The sequence below is a fragment of the Sus scrofa genome, chromosome 4 (genome assembly GCF_054392235.1).
Source record: "Sus scrofa isolate SSC_HxYL_T2T_F1_AM1 chromosome 4, Sscrofa_HxYL_maternal_Yorkshire_Landrace_v2.0, whole genome shotgun sequence".
Taxonomy (NCBI): Eukaryota; Metazoa; Chordata; class Mammalia; order Artiodactyla; family Suidae; genus Sus; species Sus scrofa.
The window spans coordinates 13,573,679-13,600,616 of record NC_139386.1 but is presented as its reverse complement, the minus strand read 5'-3'; the positions used below and the strand labels follow the sequence as shown (position 1 = coordinate 13,600,616).

General features: G+C 40.0%; 1 protein-coding gene across 1 annotated transcript in view; it reads right to left on the bottom strand.

Moving 5' to 3' along the window:
* Window positions 1-26,338, bottom strand: part of LOC102165543 (uncharacterized) — a 615,604-nt gene extending 589,266 nt beyond the window's left edge. Inside the window, exons 1-2 of the mRNA XM_085024289.1 lie at window positions 26,335-26,338; window positions 20,745-20,974 (exon numbers count right to left, since the gene is read on the bottom strand). Coding sequence (XP_084880415.1) covers window positions 20,745-20,974; window positions 26,335-26,338 — 234 coding nt within the window. The remainder of the gene's footprint in view (window positions 1-20,744; window positions 20,975-26,334) is intronic.
* Window positions 26,339-26,938: the final 600 nt, after the last annotated feature.

The window sequence follows — 26,938 nt, the reverse complement described above, 5'->3', positions numbered from 1 at the left end:
CGAGATTGGTTTATAAACACTCTTGGACAAGGAGATTCAGAGAGATTCTGAGTTGAAGAGCACAGTGATGTGCTAGGAGGTTTGGTACACCTAGAGAGGGCATGGAAGCTTTCCCAGTCCCCACTTCTCACTACCTTGTCCTATGAATCCTTTCCATTTGGCTGTTTCTAAATTCTATCCTTTATAATAAACCATAAATGTAAGTAAGCATTTTCTGAGTAATTTTAGTGAATTATAGGACCTGACATGGGGGACTTAAGAGCACCTACAAATTTGTAGACAGCTGGGCAGAAATGTGGATAGCCTGGGCATCCATTTGCATTTGGTGTCTGGAGCAGGAGCAGTCTTATGGGGTCTGCACTAACTCTGGGTAGTTACTGAATTGAATTGTTGGACATCCAGTTAGTGCTGGAGATTTGGAGAATTGGCATAAAAAAATTAAAAAAAAAAAAAAACACGTTTGGTGTCAGAGGTGATGTCAGAAAAACATCACAGAGCAACCTTCATTGACTGCCTTTAACAATTCACAGATTAGGGGAAGACGTTTTCCCAGCATGGTCTAAACATTCTCACACCCTCCAAGTCCTACCCCTTCACAACTTCCCCCTGTACTTTATGTATGTCTTAAAGTACAGACACACTTATTAGGCAAAACATGCCTAATACACAATCTCCCAAGGAAAAATTTGGGGAGAGAAATCTCAATCATAAGTATTCTGGAAGTGCTTTATAATTTGCAAAGTTCATCTTTATCCATAGCATCTGTAAATCACATCATCCTGAAGAGTTTACTCCTTTTATTCAACCTCCCCCTTTTCCAAATTAGATTTCTTGGAGCTTTCAGGGAAAAAGAACAGAGCCCAAGGCCAGGCCTGCTTCCTTCATTACTGCAAGAATCAGTGCAACTGCTGCCCTAGCAAGGATTCAATTAAATTCTTAGCCAAAGGCCCTTGTTCTCTGTAGTTTCTATCCAGAAGGAAAAAAGGAGAGAAAGTTTCTTGATCTTTCAGTGTCTCCAGGTTTTGCTCTTAGCTCCACCAACATCTCATTCATATCTCTGGAGTGGCACTAGGCATTTCAGGATTTATCTTTCTGCTCCCTTCCATCCTCACCCCCACCTATTCTACTAAACTGTATGCACCTCAAAGATAGGCTTGACTCACCTTGCATAGTAGAGCCAAGTGGAGCATTTGGTCAAAACCAGCATCCAGGAAATAAGTGTGTTATTGTGTGTGTTTGAAGTGTGTATTGTGTATGTACAAATAAAGAATGAATCAATAAATGAATAAGTATCCAACTGGGATAATTAGGCCAAACTTGCAGAATTCTTGTGATAAGTAAGTAACAGAACTTTGGGAAAGCACTGACCACAGTCCCTTGCCTTTGTATATGCCCAATAAATATTATATTTACTTCTTCCATTTTCTAAATACAAAAGCTCCAATTTAGCTTTTGTGGCTTATGACATTATTATCATTTACATATTGGTTTATGGTTATAACTGGACACATTTAAGAAGACCTGAGTTTTTTTCTGTGCTTTTAGCTAACAGACATGTTATTTTATCATAGTTTTTCAGTGTGTTCCATGGAACAAATCTCTATATGCATATTGCAAGCAAAGGGTCTCCTTGCTAAGAATAGTTCTAAGTGCTAAGTGCAGCATCTATATGGGATTAAATCAACTGGGCCTTCTGAAAAAAATAACAGGCATATATAAAATAAGCTTTCACCTTGGGGGGGGGGTAATACATCAGCATACTGCAAGAATTTAGGTAGAATGTAGATAAAAATATCTTAATTTGAAATGATATATGAAAATGACTCAGCCATTAAAGGAACACAGTCTTTAACCTGAAAGAAGGGAAAATGGATATATATAAAAATACTGCCTTAGTTTAGAGAAAAAGTTGCTAAGAATATCATAATTCAAAAACAATACTAAAACTAGCCATAATCAGTATGTAAACATAAAGCCTTTCCAGATATTATATTTGATCTTTAAAAGAGAAATCATTCTCAAGAACTGATTTTCTATTTTATTTTGTTTAGCTGTGTGTGTAGATGTGCTCTCTTTTATCTTTATTTAATGAGAAGAAGCAAAAGAAAATAGACCAGAAACTGCTAAGTCAAGTTATGTTCATTTTAGCCCATCAGGCATTTTTTCCAGGGAAGCAAGTGACACAGAGAATGGTTGAAAGGAGCTGAAGTGGGGTTATGCTTTTTTAATAGTGCCCAACTTCCTGAGAAACAAAAACAAAACCAGAACCATGCTGCCCACTGAACTGTATAAAACTATAGAAATTTGGCATCCATAAATCAGGCTACAATTCTTTTAAAATTTTCAGAGTCACAGACATCCTTTCCCTTAGACAGAATCACAGGATACCAATGCATGATTACCATTTAATTTATTTCCTCCCTCTTTGTGATAACAAACTTTTTGTATAACTAAGCTTCAAATAAGGAAAAGTGAAGAGAAACTGCTTCTCTCTGATTGGAGCTGAATTCTGGGGGGCTCCTGGCCTGGGTCCTCTAAACAGGAAAAGAGCCAAATTATTTGTGCAACTTAATTTATATCCGTTACAATTACAATATGGCGTTTCTGATGCTGTTAATGATCACTTGGAAGCCAGCCACAGTTTCCCCTCTGGTTTGGTTCTGGCAGGGTGTGCCTTGCAGGTCATTCTAGCCCAGACATCCTTCTATTATCTGTAACCAAAAGGCTCTCCAACTCAAGTTGCAACAAGCCCAGCTCAATACCCATGGCCAAAGAAGAAAAGGAACAGCACATAAATATATCTGACAAAGTCATCAGGGATTAGAAAACAGAATCTGGCAATAAATATGGTAATTGGGTAATTTGAGACTTCCCTCGCAGGGTTCTTTGAAAATGCAATCTCAGAACTGGAGTCCAGAGCTGATTTTTGCACCATTAAGGAGAATTATGAGAGTGCTGAAACTTTTTAATGACATTTAAGTATTTTTCATTGGCTAGTTAATAACTTTTCTGTCCACGCTAGGGAAATTTTAATGATGCAGTTAGGAAAAAGACCCCCACCCCTGCCCCAAGCTACCCAGTGATGGAATTGGCAACTCTGGAGCGACTCCCTCCTGCTCCTTTGGAAATCAAAAAGAAGCTTGGCTTGAGTCTATAATGAGCACTTGGTGGATGCTTAAGAATTCCATTCAGCTGCCATTTACGGGGGAAAAAAAGAAGCATGGTCTTTTTTTTTTTCCCCTCTAATTTAATAGCATCAAAGTTTTAATTATGTTTTGCCATTTCACAGAGGGGAGTTTTAGATGTTTAATCAATCTGCAGGTTGTGTTTCCACTTAGTATGTTTGCTGTTAAGAAGCCATGATACTTTTAGGAAGGCTTCCCTTTGTGTTTGGAAAAGGAAGAGAGAAGGCAGCTATATTTGACTTCCTTTAGGAGGCCACATCTAAATACCCAAGACTGAATTCTGAGCTCCTGGGCCCATTGCATTTTATCTCTCCCCCTCTCCCAGTTTTCTCCAAGGGAAAGACCCTGCGCTGTTTCCTCTAGGATCCCAGGTTCGTCTACAGGTCCTGGTGTAGAGTCAGCTTGAAACAGACATTTATTGACTAAAAGAGGGGGTAGAGCCTATAGGAATAAAAGTATGTTCTCATGATATAAAAATTCAGTCTATGGGAAAGATTCCATATTCTATTTTTCTGTTCTAAGACCATTTGCATAATTCCTTTTACTGTTGAAAAATATAATCTTTGACAGATGAGGTAAGAGGACCTTAGGATAGGAGTTCTCAACCTGATAATCAAAATCACACTCAGAAACTAAAATATAGATTTCTTTGTGAAAATTTTAGGTGGAGATCTGCAATTGCTAATGCTTTTAATTATGATGATGATGATCATAATGATGTTATTATTTTAAGATTCCCTGTTAATTCTGAAACACTGGAACTCATGTTTTTGAAATCATATAAACAGATCCTTTCAGTTGATGGATGAGATCACTAACTCTAGAAAAGATAGGAGTTTTGCCTAAGGTCACAAAGCAAGTTAGTAGCAGAGGTGGCACTTGGACCTAAATTTCCAGATTCTCAGGTTTTTATCTCTTTGCACTTCAAGTCCTTAAGAGTTTACTGAGCACTTATTATGTGCCAGCACTCTGCTAAATACTGGCAATAAAAGACATATACCAATAAATTTCTTCTCTACTGAACACTGACTACACCTGTGATAGAGGTGATATGAGAAATGCTTCATATAATATAGTTCTGTAACAGAAATGTTATTATAATTGAATCAGAGAATTTCAACTTAAAGAGTTTAATTTGACCAACAGGAAAAAAAAAAATCACTTGCTTTTAAATAGCAGACTCTGCTGTGAAAGACATTGGTCTTATAAGAAAGATAAGACAAACACTTGAAGAAGTAACTCCATGTGATTTGATAGTTTTCTCTCCTAACCATTCTCCTCACTCCCTACCTTCCCAGAGCTTGTGACCTCGGTAATGTAACTAAAACTGAGGAATATATCTCTCTTCAACATAATAAGCTACAGAAGACGTGTCTATAGGAGCTGATTTCTATGGAATAAAAATCTGATTTTTAAAAAATAGGAGTTCCTTCGGTGGCACAGTGGAAACGAATCTGACTAGGAACTATGAGGCTGCAGGTTCAATCCCTGGCCTCACTCAGTAGGTTAAGGATCCGGCATTGCCGTGAGCTGTGGTGTAGGTCACAGATGCGGCTCAGATCCCATGTTGCTCTGTCTGTGGTGGAGGCCAGCAGCTGCAGCTCCAATTAGACCCCTAGCCTGGAAACCTCCATATTCTGTGGGTGTGGCCCTAAAAACACAAAAGACCAAAAAAAAAAAAAAAAGATAAAAAATATAATCCACTTGGAGACCAGAGCACTGTCCCACTCTGCTCCTCCTCTCACCTTTACCCCCCAAACCCAAGGCCCCTACTATGCCCCCAGCAGCAGAAACAAACAAATAAGGGAATAACTAACAATGAAAAGTGGACTCTGCTTGACAATGGATTGGGGGAGTGATGCAATTAAAGGGATAAGTGTGCAATTAAAGGGATAAGAGAAAAAAAAGTTAAGTGGGAAAGGGCCCAATGACCACATTCTGCAGAGGATCAAGATTGCCAAGGAATATGCTTGGAAATCCTAAACTCATGAAATCCCAAACTCATGAAAGGGAGCTGAGAGGCAAGATAAATGATCCAAAAAATTCACTCCAAAAAATGCCCATCACTTTGTGGATCCTCTGTTAATTGAATTATGTTAGTAGGAATGTCAAATATATTGTCCAGGACCCATGTGCTCTTTGGGTTTTTCCTGCTAATAATTAATATAATTAATTCATAACACATTGTCCCACCCTTCCCTTCCATGATGGGGTGGAAGATGGAGGAGAGGGATGAGTACATTCCAGAAGTGCTATGGAGCTAGATAGAAGAGGTTAATAAACCTGACTGGGTAGCTTAGGGGATAAAGAACATTATCAGGGAAGGCTTGGCAAGACATGAGCTAGCTGAACAGTCTTCACTAGCTTCCGGGAAGAATGGGTCCAGCCCAGGGGCAAGTACACAGAGGCTTAAAAGTGTGACCTGTTTAGAAAACACTGCATTGATGTGGTTCTCCTGTTCTGGAAGCTTGTTGAAATGTAGATTCTTAGGCTTCCTTACTGAGACTCTACTTCAATAGATTTGGAGGAGGGTGTTCTTTTTGTTGTTGTTGTTGTTGTTTTTTCTTTTTGTTTTAACTTGGTGTACATACTTAGAATTCAGGAAGTCCCTGCACGTGAATGAGACATATTTTACATCTTTATTTTCATTAACCTCTAACTGAAGTTTAGCATTTTGAAAGTAGGCAACAAAGTAGCATAGTATTAGCAGTACCTATGATGTCACCAACAGAAACCACATTTTGATGTCTCATCTCCATTGTTTCAGATATCTCCAAATAATGTTTACTCCAAAATAACTGAAGTTGCTAAACTTGATGCTAAGTGCTATTTTATATATTACTTAATTAGCATATATATTACTACATCAGGAAGGATACTCGATTACAGGAGATAGAAAGCTGTATAATTAGTTTCCTTTGTGCTCTTATGTATTTAGTTGTATGCATTTAAAACAGTGTCATGAGAAGTGAGCCTAAAGGCCAAAAAGGTTTGTATCACAAAAAACTGAGTTCTTAGACAGTAAATTCCAGGACTCTCCATTTTTAACATGCGAACCTGATACTTCTGATGCCAGTAGTCTTACATTGCAGAAAACAAAAAGTTAAAAATGATGATGGTTTTCCCATTGACTTGGGAAAAGGAATTTCTGTTCTGGGAGAAGCAGAGGTCCTTAGTCAGTCAAGGAACCAAACTTTGAAGACTTTGGTGTAGGGTGGGGGGTGGGGGGGTTGCAGGCATGTGTGTGTGTGTGTGTGTGTGTGTGTGTGTGTGTGTGTGTGTTTACTTGTACATTTGTGTGTGTATGTATGTTTGTGTGGGGGTGTTTGTATGTATATATGTGTGTTTGTGTGTGTGTATGCTTATAATGCAGAGGAACTCAGGGTGAAACAATGATGCATATAAATGAGACTGGAAAGTCTTGCCTAGTTGGCAAGTCTTCCCCCTAAAGTTTAAGTGCAGTGCAAAGAATGTTACCCTCCCGAACCTAAATGTAAAGTCATAAGGAGTAATGCATACCATTTAGCCACCCAACTATAATTTATTCTTCCCTTCTTACAGTCACCATTAAGCCACAAAAGCAAAACTACTAGGGTTTATGACAACAATGGATTTATGTACATGCGATTTCTCTCATTAGCCTGAAACCCCAGCCAAGAAGGGGAATAAAACAAATGAGTTATCAGACAAGGGGAAACAGAAAATGCCAAGAAGCCAGGGCTCCACTGGTAAACCAAAGATGAGAACCCAGGGAACTGGAGCGCCACCTCTTCAGCATGAGGATCATTGTGGAAGGCTGTTTTGCTACTCCGCCATACCCAGAGAAAGAAGAGGCTGAGATGATAAACGAGCCCACCTATGTCTAATTTCAAGGCTTTATTTGACTTCTTCATGTTTTAATTATAAAACACATTAATTTGTGGGTTCTAAGAAAGCTAGGAACTAAACTTAGTATGTATTTATTGCAAGACAATTTATATGCTTGATCTCATGTAACTTTCAAGGAGCTACTCTGATCCCATTTTACAGTTAAATGAGGCTCAAATGGGTAAAGATTTTGTTTAGAGACAACACAATATCAAAAAAAAAAATCCATCAAAAAATGGTCAGAAGATCTAAACAGACTCCAAAGAAGACATACAGATGGCCAAAAAACACATGAAAAAGTGCTCAACATCACTAGTTACTAGAAAAATGCAATTCAAAACTACAGTAAGGTATCACCTGGTCACAATGGCCATCATTAATAAGTTTACAAACAGTAAGTACTGAACAGCATGTGGAGAAAAGGGAACCCTCCTACACTGAAAATTATTGAAACTTCTTATTTTTTTTTTTTTTTTTGTCTTTTTTGCCTTTTCTAGAGCTGCACCCACAGCATATGGAGGTTCCCAGGCTAGGGGGTCTAATCAGAGCTGTAGCTGACAGCCTACGCCAGAGCCACAGCAACTAAGGATCCCAAGCTGCGTCTGCGACCTACACCACAGCTCACAGCAACACCGGATCCTTAACCCACTGAGGGAGGCCAGGGATCGAACCCACCACCTCATGGTTCCTAGTAGGATTTGTTAACCACCGAGCCACAGTGGGAGCTCCAAGAAAACCAAGTTTCAATCCTGGCAATGCAACATCCAAATGACAGCAACTCTAGAAAGAGAGAACAGATAAAATGGAAAGAAGAATATCACATAAAATAATTGAAGAAATTTTCCCACAATGGAAGGACATGAGTTTTCAAAGTAAAACAGCCACTTAATTAATACTTAGCAAATAGATTTTTTAAAAGATTTTTTTAAAGATTCCAAAAATCCAAATAAAAGAAAGAAAGAAAAAAAAGAAAGAAAAGGTGGAGGTTGGGGGAATCCAACAAATTTCCTGAGAAAGGTGGAGAGTCATTTTTCTGCAAAATATCAAGAATACAAATGGCTTTAGAATACATAGTTTTTAACAACAGAGTCCAGAAGGAACAACTTTAAAATTTTGAGAAAATTAAATGATTCCTAGTGTTCTATACACAGCTTAAGTCTAAAATTAAGAGTAAAGGTACAATGAAGATATTTTCAGACACATAATATTCAAAAATGTTCATTTAACTCTAATGAACTTTTTCTTTGGAAACTTAAGCTGAGGATGAGCTCCATGTGAAGAAGGGAATAAAACAAGAAAGAGATTCAAGGAGTGGAGGAGACAAGAGATTGAATAGCAGAAAGCAAAAGGGTCCAGAATGATGATGAGGGAAAGACAAAAGGATGGCTCTGTCCCCAAATAGACAAGGCTCTGGATATACTTCAAGCAGAGGTAACTGAGAGGACCTCCCCCTCTTTATTTGTCAGAGGACATTCAGGCAAGTAGGGAGAACGGGGATTATTAGTGAGATGTACAACATAGGAAAGAAATATGAAAGGTAATCAATAAATTCAACAAAAACAAAAATCTGTGCCAAAAAGAAATGTAACTCTCATATACTATATGGTTTTCTTGTAAATAACATTTATATATTTTAAATAATGTACACACTGGATATTTACTTCACTGCAATTAGCTAAAACCTATAGGAGGGAAGGAAAGGGGGAAATTGCATGTCTGTAGTGGGAGTTTTGAGAAAAAGTATGAAAGATGTCTAAATCCTTATATCCTAGGCTGGATACCAAATAAAGAAAAGCTAAAACCCCCAAACCAAAAAGTCGTATTTGGAGATATGGAAGAATATGCCCCCAAAAGGGACTAAAATGATTTAGGCGGTTGTCTTTGCAAACTTGGGAACTGGAAAGAAGTGGAACACAGCTTTTTGGATTTGTTTTCTTAAACCGTATAGAATGAGTTAACTCTTTAGACCATGTTCATGGACCCCTTAAAAATAAAAACTAAATTTTAAAAAGAGCAGAGCCAATAAAACTTCCCTCTCTGTGACCACACAGACTGAGTGAATTAGTTTCCTTCCAACATCCTCCCCTTCCTAGGCTGCACACTGGGCTCCTGGGCTCCTTAAAACCTGCTGAATCTGGAAGATGGTGATAGATGACCCAGACTCTTCCAGTGAAATCATGGTCTCAAAAAATGGGGAGGATTTGCTAGGGATTTAGAAGGCAGAGTTGCCTGAAAGAAGCATAAATTACCCCACGATAACTTCACGGTAATGCTGACACTACTATTGCCTGTAAGATTTCTGAAGTAAGTTTCAGCATGATGCTGGATACCAAGGACAGCTGCAAAAAAAAAAAAAAAAGTATCCAAGTTTCTCTTGAAATTTTGTGGCAAGACAGTAGTCCTCCATCTTTAGGAGCACAGCAGTGTTACTGACTGGACAGAACCTTAGCACCAGGGCCCTGACCCTGCTCTCCTCCTTGTTTACAGGGGAGGTAAGAAAGGTAAGTAGGACACAGAAAGGGCCAATATTTATCAACTCACTGCAATCATCTACTGCATGCTTTACACTTCATCACCTCTCTCCCCCTTCTAGAAGATGCTGCTCATAGAGAGAGTGCTGGAACCCTTTTTAAAACAGGGGATGAGAGAATTTAAAACATTTTTACCCATAATTTCCATCTTGCTTAAAGTGAGTGTATATGATAAATGGCTCATCAATTTCAGAAAGCCTTCCAAAGTCCTTTTTGTTTAGGAAAGACACATATCTCAGCTGTGATCTGCAAGGAGGAAGTTGAAACAAAGGGGAGAGAAAGTGCTCTGAAAAATAAAAGGAGTTTTCCTCATACTCCAATATCCAATCCTCAGTCCTGGAAACTGTGGGACTGAGTCCTGGGAAGTGGGAAAAAGAAGAGCTAAGAGAATTACTATAGAGACGGACTGAATCCCAGGAAATAATGCCAGGCTGGGACCTAAGGAGAACCAGGCTGCAAATATATCCTTGGAATGGGTAAGGAAATTAGAAAGAGTGATATCAGTAAACTAACTCTAATGGATGTCTTTTGTGGTAACTATATGCCATTATTTAAAAAAAAAAAAAAAAAACAAGGTCATTAAAGACAAGAACAGCCTCTTACTGGAGTACTTTGGAGAATGGTAAGAATCTTCAGAAATCTTGGGGAGGATGCTGGACTTTCCTCACTTATATAGAATGGGGTCTTGAATTAGTTTATTTAGATATTCAAGGAAAGTGTGACATGATAGAAATCAGAACTCGGAGAACAAAACATATTCTCTTTTAATTGTCAGGAAAATGGGAGGTGATTATTATCTTTTTAACAAGAATATCCCTTTGTTATTTGAATTGTCATTCATGTCCCCAAGTCACTTCTCAGAGTGTACAGTTTTGTAAAAGGGAAATCAAATATCCTATTGTAAGACCCTAACTCTTATTCATTTCACATGTGCAGGAATTCCCAGGTGCTTAACGCAGTCATCAAAGCCATCCCGCTAGTTCTAGCTCCATGTACCTTTCTGAAACTGATGTAGGTTGAACTGTGTCCTCTGAAAAGTTATACTGAAATCCTAACCCCTACTGCCAGTGAATTTAGAAATACTCTTTGCAGTTGTGATCAAGTTAAAATGAAGTCATACTTGGAGTTCCCGTCATGGCTCAGTGGAAACAAATCTGACTAGCATCCATGAGGACGCAAGTTTGATCCCTGCCCCAGTGGGTTAAGGATCCAGTGTTGCCATGAGCTGTGGTTTAGGTCACAGACTCATGCTCAGATCTGGCGTTGCTGTGGCTGTGGTATAGGCCAGTGGCTACAGCTCTAATTCAGCCCCTAAGCTGGGAACCTCCATATGCCCCAGGTGCAGCACTAAAAAGACAAAAAAAAAAAAAAAAATGAAGTCATACTGGACTAGGGTGGGCCTGAGTCCAGTGGCTATGTCCTTATAAAAAGAGGGAATTGGGGCTCAATTACAGAAGAGAGACACATAGGGAGAACACCATGTGATGACAGAGGCAGAGACTGGAGGGATGTCTACAAACCAAGAAACACCAAGGATTCTGGCCACTATCAGAAGCTAGGAAGAGGCAGGGAAGACATTCTCTCTGGGCCCCTTGAGCAAACTATCCCTACCCTCCCTAGAGCTCTGAGTACAACAGGAACATCTGGTGGCTAACTCCACATGGAATAGAGTTAAGTAGAAAGAGAATTTTGGATTCACTTTTTCTTCTGGGTAGGACCATCTGACATCCACCTGCTTGACCAAGAGGGGTCCTATAGATCAGCACAAATTTCATATCTTAACTCCACCTATTCTGGAAAGCACCAGGTAACTCTTTTTGGCAGCTTCCTTTGGAAGCAGGGAATGGGGAAGTAACCCTTCATTAAGTGGTCACAGAGATGTTATGGTTTCTCAGGGGTTATCATTACAAGCCTTCATTTTCTAAGTTTGGATTCCATTGATAAGAGACACCAAGGTCAGCTAGGAGATGAGATATCAACTTCATCATGGATGATGCTGGATTGGAGAACTACAGCTTGGATTGGCTGCCAAAAAGGAGGTGCTATATATTTTATCTCTCAAGTCTAGGCCCCCACCCCACCTCAGGTGGAGTCTACAAAGCATCAGAACACTTAGGGAAAACTTTAGCTATAACAGAAACAGTTCTCTTGCTGGTGAGACCAGCCCCATAAGTGCATGGCTTGGCAGATAATGTGAGGGCTGCATCTCAGCCCCTGATGGTCTTCATGGCTGAGCTGCTGCTTCTGTCAGGACACTAACCATTCAATTCCTTAATAGCTGTTCCGTCAAATAAGGACTTACACTCCTCTGCCTGAAAAAACCTGGAGAACCTCAGCCTGGCTCCAATCCAATGATCCCAACAGAGGGTCAGGAAAGCCTTGGGCCTCTAGATCTGCCTCTGGAGGAGGCCCTGGATCCAGATGTCCTTACTACATTGAAGATGAAACAAACAGAGTAAACATCCCACAAATTAAGCAGGTCAAGTGGTCTTAAAAAGTCAAGACAGGCAAACCATATAGGAGCAATGGCTTGTAATGATCCATTGCAGTCAAGGGATGCCAATAAGTACAGAGGTTTACCAAGTTTTGGCCAAGACTTACAACAAAAGATATGTTTTATATTGTGACCCAGCACACACACACACACACACACACACACACACACACACACACACACACCCCAAAATAAAAGTTTTCAGAAAATATATTTATAATGTTCTCCATCTTGATGTAAAGTAAGTCTCAACCTTTCTTGATTTCATGACCTCTAGTTAGTTACCAACTCAGAGTGAAAAACTCTGAGCCAGTGGAAATAAAACTCCATCAATCAGACAATTATTTTTTTTCCTTAGGGAGAAGTAAGCAAAAGGATCAGAGGGAGGGGCAGACATCCCCTTTCTGATACTTCATTGAGGGGTACAACTCATATCACAGGAGCCCCAGAAATGTGGGGAGGACACAATAGTTTTAGTGATGGATACTATTTCAGAAACTTAAAGTTGCTTTAAGTGCTTTTTTTAATCAAAGAAGCATGCTATTTTTTTTCTTGAACTGTGACTCGAATCGAAAGTATTTTTTGTTTGTTTTTTCTACAAATACGCATACTGGAACAGTTTCAAAGTGTGACCAAATCAATGCATTATCTAAAGTAACTCAACTAGAACAAACCAGAACAACAAAATATCCTTCGAGCTGAACTTAATATTTTGTTCCCTTCAAGCCTCAGTAGATCCTGAGACTAAAGATTTCTGAAGTGTTGATCCTCTGCTCCACAACGCCGTGTCTCCCTAACTTACATCCTGTGTCCCACTTGGCTCCAGCCACTCTCAGTTCCCCAAAGATCTTCAAATGCTTCACACTTCCAAGTCTCAGATCATACAACCCCTTCTGTTTAGACTGCCCTTCCTTCTCTCTCCCTTCCTATCTACTTGGCAAGAACCACTCATCTTTCAAAATTCAACTTAAGGATCACTTCCATTCATGCATACATTCACGCATTTATTTAACTAACTTTAATTGAAGATTTACCATATGCCAGGACTCATACTGGTGATTGGCAATTCCCAAAAGTGAATAATACATGGTTTCTGTTTTTAAAATGCTTACAATCTAGTCAAAAGCCAAGCAATAGGCACTTATAATGTAGTGAGCATAAACAGGCAAGCAAGCATTCAGGGTATATCAGAACACAAAAGGGGCACTCTTAACTCAATGTAACAGGCCACATAAGGCTCCCTGGAAAGCTGATGCTTGACACAGCTGGAGAGATGCAGAGAGTGAGGACTGGGATTGGGGGAAGCAGCAACAATGAAGCCAACTATCATTATCCCCAATTTAGGGATGAAGAAACTGAGGCAGAGAATGGTTAAGGACATTTCCCAAGGTGCACAGTTATCAGTTAACAGAGCTGATATTTGAAGTTCCCATCATGGCACAGCAGAAATGAATCCGAGGGGCCAGGTTTCGGGTTCGATCCCTGGCCTCGCTCAGTGGGTTAAGGATCCGGCATTGCCATGAGCTGTGGCATAGGTCGCAAATGCAGCTCGGATCTGGTGTTGCTGTGGCTCTGGCGTAGGCCAGCAGCAACAGCTCCGATTTGACCCCTAGCCTGGAAACCTCCATATGCCGTGGGTGCGGCCCTAAAAAGACAAAAGACAAAAAAAAAAAAGAGCTGACATTTGATCTCAATGCACACTACCTCCAAAACAAGTCTTAATTATTAACTGGAATTGTCTTTCATTTGCCACAGGAATCTAGACAAGGAGGTGATTCTGGTGGAATTTTGACAAAATAGGAGGAAAAAGCTGAATGGGATAGGCATGGAAAGTGAAATCCAAGGTGAAGTCAAGTACGAAGGATGGAGGGGATGACAGAAGGCACAGGGGCTGAGGTGGGGAAGGGGACAAACTGGTGTTCAAGACATGCAATAAAGCAGATCTCTGCTACTAAGTCATTGTAGAGAATCTATATCAATGCTACATGTTGGTTCAGCACTAGTAATTTCAAAGTCAAACAAAGCTAGGTTTAAATCCTGTCTCTGACAGTTATTAGAATTTTGCCTTTGGACAATGCACTTAACCTTTTTGAGTCTCCATTTTTACATCTGTATAATAGGGATAGCAATGTCTACCTTATGGGGCTGTGATGAGGATTAAATAAAGTGTGCAAAAGCACCGAGCAGAGTTACTGGGACATAACAACAGAGTTAATGTGAATGTGCTAAATTCACATTACTTCTACATGTGCTAAATTCATATTACTTCTGCTTCCCCTTGGCATCCTTTAGGTTATTCCTGCCTTGCTGAGGAGATATGCCTGGGTCCATCCACTTTCTCTGCCATGGAATGTATGAGTGAGTCCCATTCTGATACAAGTGAGGCCCTGGCAACAACTCTGCCAGGCACTAACTGGGCACAGAGACTCAGGGCACCAAGCAGAGCTTGTTAGAGTGAAAATGGAAAAAAACACAATCATCTTTAAGAAATGTACAGAGGGAGTTCCCTTCATGGCTCGGCAGTTAATGAACCACTAGGATCCAGGGATGTAGGTTCAATCCCTGGCCTCACTCAGTGGGTTGAAGATCTGGCATTGCCATGAACGGTGGTGTAGATCACACACTTGGCTCGAATCCCCAGTTGCTGTGGCTGTGGTGTAGGCCTGCAGCTGTAGCTCAGACTGGACCCCAGCCTGGGAAATTCCATATGTTGTGGGTGTAGCCCTGAAAAAAAAAAAGTGAATGACCAGGGAGCCAGGAACCACCCATCCCCTGCAGGAAGGAACCGTTAATTGCATCATTAATAATACTTAGCATTGTCCACATGCTTTTCCAAGCTAATTAATTCTGCTCCAAATCCTGGAAAACAAATGACTGGGTGTGCTGGAGACAAGCTTCCGTTTCTGAGTAGAGAAGCATGACCTCAGTAGTGACTAGGGAAAGGAAAAAGCTGCATTACCACTTTCCAGGGTCAAGTAACACAGGGCAGAGAAAGGACCTTGAGTCCTGGTGGGAATCTTTCCTCTACCTACAAGACCCTCTTCAAACAAGAATAATCACCCAAAGGTATAAAGATAAAACAAGGCTAATCCAGCCCTGGGATAAAGGACACATTGTCCAGAAATGGCAGATGTTTTTAAACTGGCACCATGGCCTGGAGGTAAAAGTTCAACCTCCTCTTTCCCAGAACACAGGCTCAAGCTCACATATCACAGGACAAAGCATGTAGTTAGTTAGTTGGTCAGCTCTGTTGCCCTTTAACTCAATGTATACTTACTTTACAGGCCACAATCTGGGTGTACCAAGAACCCGATTTGGTTCCCTCCCATCACATGAGTGCCGAATCCAGCATGAGAGACAGAAGAGGCAGCTAAAAAGAGAAAAAGTTACAATAGAAAGAGAATAACTCAGGTTAAGGAAGAATGAAGAGCCTGTGGCCATGTGAGAGGTACAGAAAAGACTCCTGGAAGAGAATACATTTGGGCTGTTTGGGAAGATGATTAAGGGACAACAAAATGAAGACATGGAAAGATTGGTCAAGTAAGGACTAGCTCTGAAGATATTTAGAATCAAGAGAAGGCAAAGCATATTTAGGGACTTTAATCATGTACCTGTGGGACTTGGGGAACTGCAATTAAACAGTGACTCATATCACCACAAAGTGAAGGCTAGTGGAGAGACATTTAAACAGACAGATGTGCATAACATGCACAACAGGAGGGTCCAGAGGAAGGAAAAGGGATTAAAGGAGGAGAGAGACTGATTTTGCCTTTCAGGAAGGATCTAATTAGTGGTAGGCTAACAGCTGAAGGTCCTGGCTTGATGAAACCAGAAGAAGAATTTCTCAAGCATGTTCTTGCAGGAAGCTCCTACCTCATGAGATTCTGACTGAGTAGGTTTTGGTTGGCCCCCAAGAAATCACAATTCTTGCAAACATCCTAAGTGACTCAGATATAGGACATCTACAGACCTCACTCTGGGTGGTATGGTACCCAGGCTGGCTTCACATGCACTCTGACTCTAGTCTGTTCTGTTTACGAAGAAATCCCAGAAGCAACAGTGCCCACCATGAGATGGGTCTGGTGTTGCAGAGGAAGTTTTCTTATATTCTCCCAGCATCCCACTTTTTCAAGTACAGAAAATCTCCTGAAACATACATTTGTGAAGATCTTGACCCTCATAACAAGATCCTTGAGGGAAGGGATGCATCTTATTTGAAGGCACATCTCAGCTCCTAGCAGAGACTTTCTGGGCAGATAACAATTAATAGAATTGATCTCCATTTCTGTTTTAAAAAATGCCCTGTGCAAATGTTAGCAGCCATCATGGTTATTTGTATGAATATAACCTGCCTAGGTGATACACTTCCCTAATTTCTTTCTTAAAATGTAGGAATCTGAACTCTAGCTATTCCGGGATCACAGTTGGTACAGAGACCAATGATTGTGTCTGCAGTGTTATGTTGTCTGTGTGGGGTCTGCATGGTCACCATAAATTACACTGGACATGAAAAAACTCAGGTGTGTGACTTTGCCACTCACTAGCTATAGAACTGTGAGAAAATGATCTACTGTCTCCATAGTTTAATTTTTTTTCTTTAATAGTGAGGGAATCAGATAATTTATTCATTGGTTCACCATTCAGTAAATAAGTACACACATAGACCACATGCATTATCCTAATTGCAGAGTCCATGGTCAGTGAGACATACTTTATCTCTGTCCTGATGACATAGCGATGAATAATACGACCACCCACTCTCTATACAATCACCCTTAGCCAAAATTTAGAAGCATCTTGGAACTACTGTCCTTCTGCACCCTCCTACTGATTACTAAATCAAGATAATTCTATTGCCTAAATTCTATTACCATGTAATCAATTCCCTCTTGTTCATCCATATTGCTGCAGAGGTAGTTCAACCACCTTCTATATGGTCCCTTATGATCCATTACGGTTCATACTCTTCCACAGCCCCCACTAAGCTTTCCCAAATATAAGTCTGACTCCATTACTACTCTATTTACATGCCCTTCCGATGCTCTGGAGTCACTGGATAACAGTAATGATCACTAATAACAACCACTTCCTATTTATCAGGCGTTGTTCTAAAGGGCTTTGCATACTTTAACTCGATAACTCACAGCAACCATGTAAGGTAGGTGCCATTATTGTCCCCATTTGTGCTGGTTTGTCTGGTAGCTGTCAGTTTTCTTCCTGCCCTCCTCTGTCTTCCTTTATACTGCAGAGCATATAGAAGCCTACAAACTACATTTCCTAGGCTCACTGGTCAGCTGCCTTCTGGTTGGGTTCTGTGCCAATGGAAGGAGAGACTAGAATGCTGGAGAAAGGGAAAAGTTTGTTCTTGCATTGTTTTGATTTTCTCCCTCTGTTTCCCCAAGTGGTAGCAGCATTAATGGGAGCTTAGCTTCTAATCCACACAGCTACAGGGACCTCCTGATCAATAGCAGCAATAGCGCCTCCTGCAGACAAGCAATAGGTGCAGGCTGGGCTCCTGCCAAAGGCTGGTTAGCACTTTGTCACTTCTGATTGATTCTCTTCTCCCATTTACTCCTCTCCCTCTTCCAAAAGATTGTAATTAATTCCCTGCATTAAATCCCTCTCTACTGATATTATCTGTAGTGTATTCTATTTTTTTGAACTGGACACTGGTGCATACTCCATTTAACACATGAGGAAACTGAGGCACAGAGAGGTTAACTAACCTGTCCCAATTAAATGGCTAGGAAATACCAGAAAACACAGATAAAAGAAAAGAAGATACTAAATTAAGTCAAAGTTCCTTAAGAATATCAAAGCCCTTCATAATTGTTTCCCTTTCTTTATCCACATCTGGAAGACCAGTTGGAGAGTGACACCTAGTAGGGGATTGGGCTTTGTTGTTTGTTGTTGCTGAATGAATGAATAAATGAATGAATGCATGCATGCCAAATGCACTATACTATGTAAAACCCCAGCACAATATGTGACTACAAATGTTTGATGGGCCAGTGAGGGAATACATAATAAACAAATGAATACACTCCAAACACAGAGCAAATCAACCTAAGAAGCAATTCTCTCCCTCTATATCCTCTCCTTTTAACCTCAGTAGCAGAGCCTAGCTGCATCCAAGACACAAAATGTTCACATTCCTTATATAGAGTAAGCATACAGAAAGTGCACACTTGTTAACTGAATGAATGAATCAGGCAAGCAAAACTATGATCCATCAAGCCATGGCTCAATAATGTTAAAAATTCTAGTTTATCAAAATATAAACTTTTCCAGGAGTATAGCAGACACACAAAAAAAATTCATTTTCCTTAAAACAAAGCCTGCAAATAATTAGACAGTAATGTCTGTAACTTTAAAAAAAAAAAAAAAAGTTAATCTCAGGGGACATCCTGCATGAAAAAGGAAAAAACAATGAGTCATGGATTCTTAACCTTCAATTTATAACCTGGATCCACAAATGATCTGCTGCTAAGGGAGAAAAAAGTCATTAATCTCCCAACTCAGGGAGTAATTTTATATTTTGAATAAAAACAAAATAAACAGCATTAAGGAGGGAAATAAATCAGATATGCAGTAATTAGTTTGAAAGAGCTGGATTTTCCTGCCTAACACTCTCTTTGGAACTTAAGCTTCATCCATCAAATCAAAAGTGTATCCATGACAGGGAGATTTTCCACTCCCTTTTCAGACAAAATTAGTCAGCTGATCTGAATAGTAAATTGACAGGACCCAGAAGGGAGGGCAGGAGTGATAGGATTATTGTTGAGGTGGGAGCAGATGCTTAATAAAGTTTAGCAAGTCCTGATTTCTGCACTTTTAACCTCTTGGCCTCTGTATGACTCTTTATCCATGAAGACGTTTGTTTTTTACCTGTGAAATCTTAGAAGATCCAGGATTTTTTAAAAAATGGAATCTAAGAGGACCTTATTCACTTTCTAATCCAGGGTTCTTATTTTACATATTTAGAAAGCTCAGCCAGTGACAGTAATAGACTTGCTTAAATTTGTACAACAAAATCAGCTGACACTCCAGGTCCAAAATCCTGGCTACTGTCTCCCAGCCCTTTTTCACAAAGCTCTATAAAGACAAAAGCACCAAAAATCAGGAAGTGACTTCTTACTTAAGGCATTAATTTTGATTTCATGCAACAAATTTCTGCATGAGTCCCCTTTATGCTGATTATGGAAAGGTCTGCTGCCCTTTCAATCTTGACTCACTCTTGCTTCCTCAGCCAGTTTTCCTTCCAATCAAAAACCCTCTCCAGATTCCTCTGCCACTCATTTGCATCTTATTCTGATGTCTATTATTTTTTCTCTCTCCATTGTTTTGGAATGCCCTGCTAGAAGTTTCAGCAACCATTTGGTAACTGATTCATTTGAGGCACATAGCATAAGTCTCTCCAGATAAATTTACAAATCATTGCATAGGATTTTCAAAAATATTATGAACATAGCTCTATGAACAGCCTGTCCCTTTCATCTCTACCATCCCAGCTATTGTCAGTTTTGGTCTATATACCCAAAGATAAATAATCATATTGGTGGAATGAGCAGGGAGATATAGAAAGATTAAAGATCTCTTCCAAGCACTGGTTGCTAATAATAGCATAATAATTCAAAGCTGGCTAGAAGTTAATTGCCCATCAATTATGAATAGTTAAATGAATCATGGTTCATTCATACAACAAAAAAACTAGCCATTTGAAATGACATAGAGTAGAATATATATTAACATGGAAAGATGTTCAAGATGCATTGTTAATATGGGGAATTATCAAATGGCACTTATTATCTAAGCCTACTTTTTACAAAAAACCACAGATTTTTACTGAATAAAAAGTATGTGATGATATTCCCAACTTTGAAAGATATAAATATACACACACACACAAATAAATCAGGCAGTTGTTATTTTGTAATAAAAAATAAAACTATCCAAGCAGTTGCCTTGCACGATTAGATTAGAGTAACTGTAAGAAACTATGCCTGAGTGTTCTCAATGAGGGTATAATAAACACTGGAAAGAAGAGGGAAGGACCTGGGTTGTCCCCTCCTGGCTTCTAGCACTCTCCTTTATCTTATGTGTCCATGTTATTTATTTTCATACACGAGGTTTTGTTGAAACTAAAGTTCCAAGGGCAGATGCGTGCGTGCGTTTTGCTCAGTTGCCTCTTGGAGTGATTGGAATATGTCCTTATCTGCAAAGAGTTTCTTGGTGCGGACAAAAGGAGGAATATAAACAAGTATGTTGAATTATGCTTTGATGTCCCACATATTGTCCCAGCTCTGCCCTGTTTATTTGTCATCGCAGCTCTAGAAGGGCGTGCGATGTCCGCTCATTTGAACCACAGAAGCGGAGGCTGGGACCGTGCAGGGACCCCGCCAGGGGACCGGGGGGTGGGGGTGGGGTGCTGAGAAGGGCGTTGAGAGCCCCCAGAACCCTGATTGACCCCGGCCAGCTCCCAGCATGTGGCTCACCAGTTTGGCTGGTTTCATGGTTGGAACTGTGCTGCTCAAATTCACACACTGAGGCCCTAACCTCTCAGCTCAACAGAACAAGCTTATTTGGAGCCGGGGTCCCTACAGAGTTAATTAAGACAAAGCAAGGTCGTTTTGTAAAAGGGAAGGAACTCGGCACACCTGCCCTTACCTTTAAAAGACCAACGAGAAACCGGGGCACCTTCCATCTATTAGGGCAGCAGAAAGAGCCAACAAAAGCTTCTGGAACCTCAGAAAAGGTGGGAAATCGCTCCACGCCAGCGGCCAGGAGGCAGGGGCGGGGCAACAGCAGTTTAACGGCTGAATAACGGTCTGCGTGGCCGTCGCCCACGGGGCAAGACCCACTTCTCGCGAGATTTCCTTTTCGATTAGACGCGGATTCTGTGTCTCGTTAGACTGGACGTTCTTTAAGCTTCTGCTATTGCTCAAGAATGCGAGAACTGTCAGGTGCTATGATAGAAAGGAGCTGAGAGTGAAAAATCTATTTCTATCCTCCCAGAGCTCACAATCTTAGGGAGCAAACAGAAGGCCAAACAATTACAGCTCCCTCTAATCATTAAATGGTAGTGATTTTTCTCAGGTCCTTGGGACTTAGCGAAAGAGGGCTTTTACTGTGGCTTGGGAGTCAGGAGAGGGCTTCCCAGATGTGGTAGGCTTATGCTACTGCTCTGGTGGAGAATAAACGGGTGAATACAGCGTTGGCCAGATAGTGAACGAGGAAAGGGCTCTTCTTGGCCGAGGGATGCTCAGAGGGGCCAGAGTTGTGAGAGAGATGAGTCCGAGAGTGAGTGAATCCAAGCAACGCGGCGGTGTAGGTGTGTGAGGAAGCAGTGGGAAAATGGCAGGAGATGGAACTGGCGATGTAGCCGATATGTGAAAGAACACTTTAAAGAACTCCTAGGTCATCTCCATCATTTGGCAGAGGAAGTAACTGAGCCCCAGGGAAGGGAAGTGGTGAGTTCAAAGATACATGACCCACTCTGGTGCAGGGAAAGGAGTAGCAGCCTCAGCCCTCTCTCCACCTCCCTGTGTCTGGCCCTTCTCTACTGTCATTCTGCATGTGCTGGAGGAAAGAGGTGGGTGGACTTTCAGGGAGTGCAAACTCATGCTAATGTTTGAATATTAAAATTTAATATTGTAATTTTAGGCTAAAATAAAACCAAATTTAAAAAGTACATCTCCTGCAAAAAAGTTAAATAATGCATTTCTGGCCCAGTACACGTGATTCTGAATAATTTGGCCTGTGGATTTATTCCTAGTAGCAGAGCTGGCCTGGGCAAAATGGATAGAAAAGCAGCAGGGCTTCATGCGACCTCTCTCCTATTGTACATTTCTTCCCTTTATCCTGTTCCACTCCCTAAAACCTTCTGTTTCCATATAGTGGCCCCAAATTTTCTGGCATTCTTTTTTTTTTTTTTTTTTGTCTTTTTAGGGCAGCACATGGAGCAGCATATGGAGGTTTCCAGGCTAGGGGTTGAATCAGAGCTGTAGCCACTGGCCTGTGCCATGGCTACAGCAATGCAGGATCAGAGCCACATTTGCAGTCTACACCACAGCTCAGGACAACACTGGATCCTTACCCACTGAGCAAGGCCAGGGATTGAAACTTTGTTCAATTAATTCTCATGAGATGACCTAGGTTTTCCCCAGGTCAAGGTATTCACAATCTGTGTATCTCTACCAAGGGAGCTAAATAGAGATCAACTACAGATGCCTGGGCTGGAATTGAGTATCTGTTATCTTTGCCATTGTCAAAGCTGGGAGGGTCTTGGAGAGCCATGAAAAGTGAGTATCATTAGGTGCATAGCCTGAGCAGGGTCTCTATAGCCCTTTAGAGTCTCTAAACAAAAGTTCATAGTGCCTGTTCCTTATCCTCTTTTGCAAATGATTAGACCTAAATATTACATATATGCTAAAAATAAAAGATTTTCTGACTGTGAAATCTTGGGTTATTCATTGAAGCTTCTGTGATTGTGTAGATCTGACTATGTGCATGTGTATGTTTGTGCATCAGTTTCCCTGGTAGCCCAAGTAGTTTCTCAATCTTTCTTTGTTATAATTAAGGTTTGAAAAGGAGATGTTCAGGACACCATTGTATTTTCCACTCTAAGATCTGCCTATTCATTTCTACTATTGATGAGAATGCAATTTGTTGTCACTTTACTTAATACTTAGATCTTCTCTACAACCCCACAGACTGAAAGTCTGTCTGCTATGACTGAGAACCTTACCTTAGTCCACTCAAGAGAAAGATTCATCCAAGAGGAATTTTTTGCCAAAACTTGGAGGGGGAAATTGGGTAAAGTTGACATATTTCTCTCTAGGCCCTCTTCTTGATCAGACCCACCCGTCAAATCCAGCAGATTGCAATGATGCTTAAAGTCTTTTACTGAAAAGTCAGGTATGCTAGAAGAGGATTGTGACATAGTAAGAGCAAATGCTGACTTTCCAGCTACCTTAGAATTTTCCTGAATAATAGTTCTATTCCTTAGAGAGGAGGGACACTCTTCACCTAATCAAGAGTGGCATCCATTACCTTTGTCATATTCTGTTGGTTAGAAGCAAGTCACAGGTTCTGCCCACACTAAAGAGGAGAAGATTAGATAAAGGTAACTTTTAAGAATAGTTACTTTAAGGTATGTCACCATATCATGCTTTTTTTTTTGGCCATGCCTACAGCATGCAGAAATTCCAAGGCCAGGGGTCTAATGTGCACCACGACAGTGACAACACCAGATCCTTAACTGACAGGCCTCTAGGGAACTCCCACACCAGGCTTCTTATAATGATTTTGAAACCCTTTCCAACCCTAGTCTTCTGCTTCTTCCCTCCATGGCATAGTAGCAAAAAATGGTTGATTGACATGGTAGAATAAAGGCGGAGAAGCATGAGCATTGCTTTTTTCAATAAATATATAATACCACTTACCTGGGAATTTCTTAAGTAAGAACTAATGAACAGTAAAACTGGTTATCACTTCTATATATTTTGAGTGTCTACTGTGTTCTATGCACTGTACCAAATGCCTCAATTATATCATTAAATATGGTAGGTTCTTATTAATCCCATTTTGTTGATGAGAAAGTAAGGATTTAGAACTTGAGCAAGATCTGACTCAAGAATATCAATCCTTGGTATAGAATAATAAAAGGCAAAAACCCTGTAGAATGCTTAACGTGTCCCATGCAGCATTCTGTGAGTTCTACCTAATCGATTAGCTCATTTAATCTTCATGGCACTCCTATCAGGTACAACTATTGATCCCATTTTATAGATTGAAAAAAACTGAAGGTCAGAGGTGTTAGTTACTGGCCTTATATCATGCAGCTGGTGGTGGTCAGAGCTGAAATTAACCTGGAAAGTATGTTCCCAGAATGTGTGTGTGGGGGGGTGTTTTTTGCTTTTTATTTTTTTATTTTTTTACTATTCTGATAGTACTGTCTTGAAGGGGAAAGAATGGGTCTTAGTAGAACCTTCCCAAGAGCTAGCACAATTGATAACTCAGTAGGCCCTTGCTACTATGTGCTATCTAAAGAAAGAGCACATGAATAAAAGAATGAGCAAATAAATCAATGAAAGACCATCAAGAATAACATTCCATTTTAGAAGCAATGTACTTCAATTGCATTATCTGGTCAAATGCAGACTTTAAGCTCTTTGAATTATTATTTTTTTTTATGAAACAGTATTTCAGACTTTTAGTCCAAGTAAATTTGTCTAGATTTTTAAGCTGGGAGTTCAAATGCCAAGCTAACTGACAATATTTAATGATATTAAGCAATTATTGTTTTATTAGCCTCCTGTTGCTGCTAAGTTATTTATAAACTTAGTGCTTTAAAACAACACAAATTAATTTTCTTATAGCTCTGGACTTTGAAAGGGGTCTCACTGGGGTAATGTAAAGGAATCAGCAGGGCTGCATTTTTTCTGGAGACTCCAGGGGAGAGAGAATCTCTTTCCTTGCATTTTCCGGCTTTTATAGGTCACCCATAAGCCTTGGCTTAGAGCCCCTTTCCTCCATCTTCAAGACCAGAAGCCACTGACTGAGTCCTTGTGCTGTTGTCTCTATAGTTCTCCCTCTCTGCTTCCCTCTTCCCCTTTAAGGATCCTTGTGAGTACACTGGGTTCTCCTGGATAATCTGGGATAATCCTTCTATTTTAAGGTCTGCCAATTAGCAACCATAATTCCATATGCAATGTTAATTCTCCTCTTCCATGTAACATATTCACAGGTCAGGGGATTGGATGTGAATGTCTTTGGAAACTGTTATTCTACCTGCTACAGGTATTGGGTTTGGTTTGGTTTGGTTTTTAATTTTTTATTATGATTGATATACAACGTTCTGTTGATTTCTGCTATATAGCAAAGTGACCCAGTCACAATAATAAATATCCATTATTTTTCTCACATTATCCTCTATCATGTTCCATCAAAAGTGATTAGATATATAGTGTTTTGTCCTTGTTTTTGCAGGAGAAAGTGATAATAGCATTGTGGCTATTAATTATTTTTCAATTCTTATCTTTCAAAGATACATATTGCACAATTTACAGATAAAAGGATAGAGTGCTTGAAATTTCCTTCAAAACAACACAAGAGAGGAAAGATGGAGAGAAATGAAACAAAACTGGCCATGAGCTGATAATTGCTGAAGCTGCGTGTTGGCTATATAGCAGTTTATTATGCTATTCTACATTGAATACATTTTAAAATTTTATAAATTAAAAAAAACTAAAAAGAGAGACCACAATAAATTTATAAAATTCTATGTCCCTACACTAAATGCTTCATTTACAGCATCACATTTGGTTCTTACAACAGTCCTATTAGAAAAACTTACAAATAAGAAATCTGCCACTTAAGCGGTTAAATGATTTGTCCAATATACCAAAAATCAGGTGTTAAATCTAGGTTTCCTTTTATTTCAAAGCCTATATTTTTAAAAATTTTGGTAACACCCCCAGCATGCAGAAGTTCCAGGGCCAGGGAGTGAACCAAAACCACAGCAGGGACCCAAACCACAGCAGTGACAATGCCAGCTCCTTAACCCACGGAGCCACCAGGGAACTCTATCAAAGCCTATCTTTCTAATCTCTATCTTAAGTCAAACAGCAAAATTAGTTGCGTGGCTATATAAGTAAGGCACTACTAAAGTGACAGTATTTAGAAGATGTTATGGAGATCAAGGCCAAGAGGATATACATGTTGAATTGCACTTCTAGTCCTGGCTCGACCACTTACAAATGAAGACAGCCAAATGATCTCAGTTCTCCAGATTTTGGTCCCTTTCCCTGTATGATGAGGTCATGGAATCTGTTCTGCAGAGTGTCAAGGACAGTGGGGAAGAGAAAATTAAAGCGTTTAGTAATAAAAACAAAAGCCATTATGAACCATAAAGAGCTATATAAGTAAAAAGGACAAAATGCAACAACAATGATGATTGCATGGTTGAAGATTAAAAGGCTCTTGGTCCACACAGAAAGGAAATATTTAGTGTTCCATATTGAGGTCTCCTAAGCCTCATGGTTTTTTTCTACCTAAGAGATTGTGCCTAGTACACAGGAAGAGCCCTGTATGGGGAATGGGAATTATCTTTGATCTAGTGACTGAGATATCATGACATGGTGTCTTAATAAGGAGATAAGAGCAGATAGTGTCAGATGCAAGTTAACCTTCACCATAACCAACCTTCAGAATCTGGTCCCAAAGCTGGAATGTCCAGCTTTATCTCCCACCTCACCCATACCCCAGTTATATGCCTTTCATTCTGGCTTGACCTAAAATGAAGTTTCCAGGAAAGCCATGTCATTTCACTGTTTTCTTATTTACAATCCTTATTCAAGAATACATTTCTTCCACCATTGCGTGGTTCATACTCATTCTTTAAGATTCAAGTTAAGTCCTTCCTTAGGGAAATTTGCCTGATTCAAGTCCAAGTTGAATTAGATATCCCTCCTTTGATTTCCATGAAATCCTATGATTTTCAAACTATACATTTGTTGTCTGTTTTAGCACCAAAGAGATGTCGAAGGTGGCAGCTGACTTTCATTGCCTTATCTCTAGTGACTACAGAAGGACAAAAAACATAGTAGGTGTTCAAGATTAGTTTTGAATAAAAGATGGCATGCCACAGAAAATAAATATTATTTAATATACCCCTTCCTTTAAAGAGGTGGTTCTTTGTAATCAAAAGTTTCTTTGCTGAGCACCACATTGGCTATGAGTGTGCAAGCATGGAAACAGCAGCCTGAGATCTACATTGTTGTAGTTAAGAAGAAAGAGGCTTGGAGGAACACAAGATCAGTAATGCTGGGAGGAGTTCCTGTCGAGGCTCAGTGGTAATG